The following is an 8,194-nucleotide window of genomic DNA, read 5'->3' as shown; positions in this document are numbered from 1 at the left end:
AAAATCTGAAGCTTGTTTTTATTGCTTGAGAAGTAACATTAAAAAACCATTCTTTTAACATAAAATACAATCACTTTTCAAAAATGTCACAAGGAAATGCAAAGTATATGCTACTGATAAGTGTGAACCAATAGAATATACCATTGCTCCTACAATTATCAGCTATACCCCGTGCAATCAACATTAGCAACATTGACTTGGCAGGTGGATAAAAAAGAGGGATGGCTAGACCCCCTTCATCCTTCATGGATCACCCATATGGTATGTTTACGAGTTGATTTTTAGAGGGCGGCAGAGGAAAGGGAAAGACTTTAGAAATATGAAATACACTTATGAGATGACTCACAAACCTCATTCCCCGACTCCCCCCTCTAAAAACCAACTCGTAACCAAACCCTCACTGGCCGGTATAGAAATATGGATAAAAGAGGATGGATCCCTCACTGGCCCTCCAGAAAAAATGAAGAGTGCAGGGACGGATCCTAGAGAGAGGTCTATTCACCCACAATGGTATCAAACCATGAAGCATGTACCAGAATGAGGATCAGAACTTAAGGCAACTAAAATAGAATCTCAGGGACAACTGGCAACTAAAATAGAATCTTCAACGGACATCAAGCACATACTAACATCACGATAAGATGACATCATAATAACGGTACATCCCTAAAAAGTTAAAAAATTACCAGCTATGAGAAAAACAGTCAGTAACAAACATATCTGCAAACTTAATCCACGGAAACTGGAACCAGCATCTATCTGGCATTTAAAAGCCATATTATTGAACTTTCTGAAATCCTAATAACGTTTCAGGGCTCTCAGAAGAAAAGGTTATTCAAAAAGCATTCAAACAAGGTCTGACGATACCACGAAATTCAAAACACTTTCACCCTCATGCACAACATATAATGCTGTCTGAAGGACAGTCATAAACCTGCAAAAATGATAAGTACACATCAATAAGCAACAGCAACTGCATAACTGAATCTCGTTGGAAATCAGTAAAAGAACTAGGTATAAACCAATAAAAAGGAACATGGTAAAGACACCTTACTATTCCTTTTTTGTTGGTTTATTAAGTTTTGGCCTTGTCATATGGCTTTGTTTTATAGAGATGAAAATAGAATTTGAAAGTGCAATGAAATGAGTTACTATGCTGTCTGCATTAGAAATTTTGACAACAAAATTAAGAGGAGCTATCAAGTCCCTGTTTTTTTAGCTTTGCCCTTTAACCATGTCAATTGCATGTTCCCTTTCATTAAAATAAAGTTAAGTTAAAAACATCTTTGTTTGGTTCCCTTTCAATTCTTTTTAATATTATGGTTGTTGGAGAAAAAATCATTCCTCTTACCACCTTTACTGATTTATAATAGAACATTATGGAGTTATTCGATCCATGTATTTTATAAGGTTTATAAGGTTTGTTTGTTCTTGAACAATCTTTTGTTACATTAAAGTATTTTCACCTTACTACCCATATTTCATATTTTCTTGTGTCTTGTAGTTTTTACTGTTATGTCCTTGTTACCATTTTTAAGTCTGAAAGTACATTTTAGTTTATATCATTGAAACAAAATTCTTTTAAAATCTATTATTCTATTATCATTACTTAAACAGCATTATATGAAAGATAAAAAGCACTTCAACAGAAATTGGTAGAAATGATATTTTTACAATCTTCATCCAAACATACCCCAATTTGTTTCCAATAATATAATAACTTGCAGACATTTACCTTTCACTTTTAGATCAGGGCCGTTATTAGAAACAATAACTCACATTATAATATGAAGTAAAGTTTTTCTTATAACTTACCATTATTATTCCCCACTGTTGCAGAATACAACCCTGGTATCTACCACCAATTACTGGCAATATATTGCCTGATCAATGTGTGGCGGAATTTGCTTTATCTCAGTGCCAAGTTCTTGTTCAATCCTATATCTGCATAAAATAGGTGGAATAAAAATCATAAAATCTACATTAAGTATTCTGAAGCAGAGAAGTTCATTACATATTTAACTGACACTTACAAATTGAAGCGATCCTCATACGTGATCAAGTTCACTGCTAAACCAAGGTGTCCAAACCTCCCTGAACGACCAACCTGTATGTCATCAGAAAATCCATAAGAACACATACAGATGAGTATTAGCAATACAGGGGAGGGTGTAAGCAGAAATCATGTATACCCGGTGAAGATAAGTTTCCGAGTTCTTGGGAAAATCAAAATTAATGACAACATTGACTGCTTGGATATCTATTCCCCTAGTGAAAAGATCTGCAGTTGTTTCACAAGGAGGGAGGAAAATGAAATTTTTAATTATTAGTACAACAAAGAAAATAAGATTCATAACATACATTGTAACTCATAATATCATCATTGCAACAATTAGTTATATTAAAAATATAGCCCATGCTATACACTAGGAAAATTGATTTCTTGAGAAATTAATACATGAAAAATAAAGTATATGAAGCCAGAAACAACTACATATCTAAAACAGCCATATCTTCTAGCAGGATATGCATCACACACAATCACCTCAAAGAAACACCCATTATACTCATTTATAGAACTCTAAAGTACTAGTAACATACCAGTACATACAAGATTCCTGCATGCGCCATTGCGGAAATCATGAAATACTCTGTTACGGTGGTCTTGCAACATCTTTGCATGAATATAAAAACATGAATACCCAAGTTCTGTGATTTTCTTGGCAAGGAGTTCAACCCGATTCACTGAGTTGCAGAAGATGATTGATTGGTTTATTTGCAGCTGGAATAGATACCATTATTCTTATAATGTTCACAGCAGGCAAATAATAAATACAGTAACTTGACATAGATAACATGTACCTTAGAGAAGAGAGTATTTAGGCAGTGGACTTTCTGCCTCTCTTCCACAAATGCATAAAACTGTGTAATACCTTTCAGAGTTAGCTCATCCATAAGGTTAATGATATATGGCTTACGAAGGTGTCTATCTGAGAAGTCCTTCACAGTAACAGGAAAGGTTGCTGAAAACATAAGTATTTGACGGTTCCGCGGAAGAAATTGAATCAGCTGCTCTATTGAAGGCTGGAACTCCGGGGACAGAAGCTTATCAGCCTGAGACAGTTATGTAAAGCCTCAGATTGGTAAAAAACCATTACCATGAGAAGTACTAATATTATAAATTCCACAGAATGAAAATGTGCAAAGGAACAAATGAAAAGAAGTTATACTCAATAATTACAACATAAACCAAAGATGCAATAAACAGAGGCATCACATGCGCTACCCAACTAGACAACAGAAGGAAGCATATTATTTATCCTAAAAGATCAGACAGAAGCCATAGAAGAATACCAGTACATCAGATAATACTTATCTAACAGCATCTAGTCACTTCTTACCTTGATCTTCGTAAATATCTTTCAAAATCCAACATTTTCAAACAGTTAATGCTTCTCAGCTAGATGCTATATAAATTAGTAAATTTCATGTGAACTGTTACCTCGTCCATAGCAAGCACTGAGCAATCTTTCAGAACGCAAACACCCTTCTTTGCAAGATCTAATATTCTTCCCGGAGTTCCAACTAGTAAATGAACTGGTTGATATAAACGCATAATATCATCTTTCAGGCTGGTACCACCAGTTGTAACCATAACTTGGATTTTCAAATGCTTTCCGAGCTCTTTACACACTTGAGATGTTTGCAAAGCCAACTCTCGTGTTGGAACCAGTATAACAACTGCATGATAAAACAAACTGTAACGTGAGCCCAACAATACGGCTCATCCAAGAACACAAACTTGCCCTGAAATAACAAAAAAAATAAGTCCTGAATCATGCATCAACAATGTAATCAAACATGTGATTCACTGATTTCCCATTTTCGACCAACTTTGGCATCAAGATCTATCTCCGTATTAAACTTCCATGTCTGTAATAACTTTTTCAGTGAAGTAATAGAAGAACTTCTAAAAAAGAAATCAGTTTCTTTCAGGAATTTCTAAGGTTTATGGCTAAAACAAAAATAACTGTTAGGAACAAATTGCTCCTATAGCTTTAGTAGCTTTATAGACAGAAGGCTGATAATAGATATGAAAATCAATATAATGTTATCCTACATCTTCTCTGTGCACATTCAGAAAAAATAAGATAACCTTCCCTATTGTTTTAATATATAAAAAAAACTGCTCAAAAAGGCAGCAGGATACCAGAAAAGCTTACAAGGTATCTACAAAAATAAATCTTTCGACTAGACTTCTGGGCATCATGTAAAAAAGCTCAAGTGAAGGAAGTCAAACCTTGAATAACATTATTATCCTGATCAATTTTTTCCAATGATGGAATACAAAATGCAGCTGTTTTGCCAGTTCCATTTTTAGCCCGAGCAAGAATGTCACTACCAGTAAGAGCAATTGGAATGCTCTCTTCTTGGATAGGAGAAGGCCTTTCAAAACCCTTCTCATATATTCCCATGAGCAGCTCACGCTTCAAAAAGTAATCCTCAAATTCATTTCCTTTAGTTGCTGTCACATCCTGACAAATAAATGAATAAAGGTCAAGATCAACATACACATTACAATATAACAGCTAGAAACTCCAAACCCTGTAAACACAGAATAAAACTAAGAAATCTAGCAACTAATTTAGCATAAAACTCAATTTCATCAAATGAGATAGGTCCAAAATAAATGCCACTGCACCAGCTACAAAGAGTAGAATCTGAGTACAGGTCCTAAATCGCAAGACTTACAGCAAAATATTAATAGTTGAAGCAGTTTGTACGATCTACATGTATGACTAAACTCTATAGTCAAATTATTAAAATTAATGAAAAATGGGAATTTCAAATGCTAAGAAAGTATAGGGAGCTAAAAATGACATGAATCAACACAATATCAACTAAAACCTATATAGAAAAGCAACTCTGACATTTCCGACAAACTAAGTATAAATGAAGAACCCCGTTCCAGTGGAGCATGTTTAGAAAATATTATTTCTTAAGGAGTTTTCAGATTTAATCAGATACATTTGCAAACCTGATTAACATGAATTTTAGAGAAGTAGAAGTTTGAAACTTATTTGACAAATTTCATTGATTATTTTGAAGTCAACCACATTTTACTCATTTCATCCTTGCAAAACTAACTACCAAACAAATAGGGTCATACCGTTTTCATTTAAACAAATCAAAAAACTTCATCCCCTTCTTTTTGGAATTTAATGTATAAAACTGATGTTTATATGCAACCGAAATAGAATAGATTGTCATACGATCATTCCAGCAAACATAAAACAGATGATATTATAATCGACTGTAACAATAATTAATAATGGGAGGGGATCCACTTACTCTAGGAGTAAGTTAAAAAAACTTACTCCACATCTTAGTCATTCATTCTATGAAAATATAATGGTTCAGATCTACTAACAAATTCAAATCATGTGAACCATTAGATTTTCATAAAATGGACGACTAAGATGTGGAGTAGGTTTTTTTAACTTACTCCTGGAGTCAGTGGATCCCCTCTCATTAATAATATATAATCAATTATTCAAATATCTATTTTTTGCAGCTATCCAAACATACATGAAATGATAAAATAAAAATAAAAGCAAAAGGAACTAAAAAATAAGGCTTACTGATCAAGGATCTCATGCCAAATACGTGACAAACATATGCATATTTCATATAACCAATCACTTGGAGCATAATATAATAAATTTCATAGCCATACCTCTGTCCTATAGCGTGTATCAGCAGCTGGAATCTTTAGTCCCACCTTCCAATCTTGTGAACTAACAAAGGAAATCAATTGAGGATAATATTAGAAAATATTATTTCATTCAGTAAAATCCACTACAATAACTTCATCCAGCATTAACGTAATAGAACTTTACATGCTATCTTCCAAACCTTTCAAAACTTAAAATTGAGAAAACATCACTTCATACCATAAAAACTTACAATAGCAAGCCATTAAGTGGTGATTGTTGACACTATCAACTCAAGTTTGAACTTAAGCATAAACATATAAAAGCAATCCGTAATTTTGAATACGTTAGACAATGAGATTTGTAAAGCATATCATCAGAACTTAGAACCTCACAAATCATTAATCAAGCATTTAGGACTCCAGCACAAGATTGAATGTCTACAACTATATAAGAACCATTATAGCATACAACATCTTGAGACCTTCCTGATTACGCAGAAAATGTTCCTACCAACTAATTCAAAACATGAACTTCAGTGTTCATTAAATAGAAAGGAACTTGAAACCCAAGAGTCACTATAGATAGTAAGACTGGCAAAATGAGTAAACAATATTGGAGGCAGACAGACATTTTCACCACCATTAGAGTCTGATAGTATTAGCCACATCAACAAGCATTAACATCACTTGTTTTGCAGGTATCCCCTGATAGTCTGATAGTATCAGTCGGTCACTAATTCAAAGATGAAGCTAAATATTTAATAGTTCTCATTTGAAATTTCAACCCATTCTAAGCCCCCAAAAACTCAGCAAATCCAACACCACATACCTACACATTTCACTAACTAACTCCAGCATAATGCACATATCTAAAAACAGGAAAGGTGAAGCCTTTTTCCCAGAAGGCAGGATCGGCAAACGACAACACAGTATCCTAATATCCTATCATTAATATGTCCACAGCCAACCATTTATATTCAAATCCTTCTTAAGGGTTTAACTTTCACCTACAATTTTGCTTGGTCTCTAATGCACATTATAATACATTTAAAAAAACTACTCATTCCAAGAAATCCATTTTGCCCAAAACAAAAATAAAATCATAAAGACCAAAACAAACAATCAACAACAACCAAATTCTATCCCACTATTTGGGTTAGATCAAAGGACATGATATTGTTCTATCATAAATCATGTTCATTAACAATGCATTGATCTCTCTAAGTCTTTCTTAATCATTTCGCCTATGGTTTTTCTTGATCTCCTTCTCCCTCTAGGAATTGGACTAATCTCCATCTAAAATCATAAAGAGCAAAAGAGTGAGAAAAAACACCTTTGATCTATTGCTTCAGACTGTACAGTCTTCTCAACTTCCTCAACCACATTGGTGTCATTCCCACCACCTAACTGGGTCCTTCTCAACCACTGTTGTGGCTGTTGTTGCTGTTGTCGCTGTTGCTGATATTGCTGTTGCTGCTGCTGCTGATACTGCTGTTGCTGCTGCTGATACTGCTGTTGCTGTTGCTGCATTATGTGCCTCTGTACATACTGTTGTTGTGGTGGCCTTTGTTGAAACCCAGGGTTAGGGTTCAAACCGCTGCCGCCGCCTCGCCCTAAACCCATACCGGGTGGATATCTCCCTCTATTGTTCATCCTCTCAATTCAAAAAATGTACAAGAAAACTAAAGCTAGGGTTTCAAGGTCGCTAAATTGGGAACTGAAACGGAACCCCGAGAAATGATGATTTCTTCAAATGGGGTTGCGATTGAGACCTAAACTAACAAAATCTGAGATAAAAAATTTAATTTTTCGGGTATTATACAAGGACCCAAAGAAATTAATTGGTAGGGAGGAAGGTTCTGGAAGCGAAATTTCAGTAGAAGAAGTTGTTGGGGACTCTTTTGTTCCAGAGATCTATAAGCGGAGATAGTTTGAGGATATGATGATTTAATTTGAATCGGGTGAGTGATTTTGACTTTTGAGAGGAGGATGAAGATATCGGAGAGAAGAGTCTGATTGTCTTTGGAATTTGAGGTTTGAATTTGACAATAATGATGTTTTATATATATATTAAACATAAACATTTTTTTGGGTACATATTATATATATTAAACCTATCGGAAACAAAGAAAATAAACTAGACGAGAGCTAAAGGTCCATATGGAAGATAGGACTAGGATTACATGTTCCAAACCCCGTATCTTATTACATGTCTCAAGTCAATCAAAATGTTATTTTTTGTTTTTTAATTTTTTTCTTTTATTATGTGGCAAAATGTGATAGGCTTGGGATAGTGAATGGAATACGGTTGGAGACAAGTGATCCTTGTTCATGGAAGATATGAGCCACCTAAGGCACAAATTCCCAAATTTTCATACTATAAGCAGTGTTGTTAAAACTGTACCGGTTATCAAACCGGTCAAGGTACTGGTATAGTGGTTCAACCAGTGGTTCAGTAATTAAACCGCATATATTTAT

At 34.4% G+C, this 8,194-nt stretch overlaps 1 protein-coding gene across 3 annotated transcripts; it reads right to left on the bottom strand.

The window, feature by feature from the left end:
- Positions 654–7,755, bottom strand: LOC109336414 (DEAD-box ATP-dependent RNA helicase 8). 3 transcript variants are annotated; one of them, XM_019572998.1, is made up of 11 exons: positions 7,190–7,755; positions 7,050–7,156; positions 5,738–5,798; positions 4,301–4,535; positions 3,503–3,741; positions 2,863–3,114; positions 2,602–2,782; positions 2,193–2,281; positions 2,034–2,107; positions 1,816–1,944; positions 654–934 (listed from the first exon to the last, which is right to left on the bottom strand). In XM_019572998.1, exons 1-10 carry the CDS (start codon positions 7,367–7,369, stop codon positions 1,866–1,868), a joined length of 1,497 nt encoding a protein of 498 aa, XP_019428543.1. In that variant the 5' UTR covers positions 7,370–7,755; the 3' UTR covers positions 654–934; positions 1,816–1,865. The 3 variants fall into 3 exon arrangements, with proteins under 3 accessions (XP_019428543.1, XP_019428544.1, XP_019428542.1); XM_019572999.1 differs by having other exon boundaries at positions 7,050–7,216; positions 7,262–7,755; XM_019572997.1 differs by having other exon boundaries at positions 7,050–7,755.

Source organism: Lupinus angustifolius, chromosome LG20 (genome assembly GCF_001865875.1).
Source record: "Lupinus angustifolius cultivar Tanjil chromosome LG20, LupAngTanjil_v1.0, whole genome shotgun sequence".
NCBI lineage: Eukaryota > Viridiplantae > Streptophyta > Magnoliopsida > Fabales > Fabaceae > Lupinus > Lupinus angustifolius.
Note: the sequence above shows the minus strand (reverse complement) of the source record. Positions and strands in the feature narration are given on the sequence as shown.

Bases quoted from the DNA above. Each gene is read 5' to 3' on its own strand.
- LOC109336414 (XM_019572997.1), bottom strand. From the start codon at position 7,369: ATGAACAATAGAGGGAGATATCCACCCGGTATGGGTTTAGGGCGAGGC. The intron at 2,783-2,862 runs GTACATGTTATC...TATCTATTCCAG, and splicing joins TAAATACTCTCTTCTCTAAG to CTGCAAATAAACCAATCAAT. The intron at 1,945-2,033 runs GTAAGTGTCAGT...TATTTTATGCAG, and splicing joins TATGAGGATCGCTTCAATTT to ATATAGGATTGAACAAGAAC.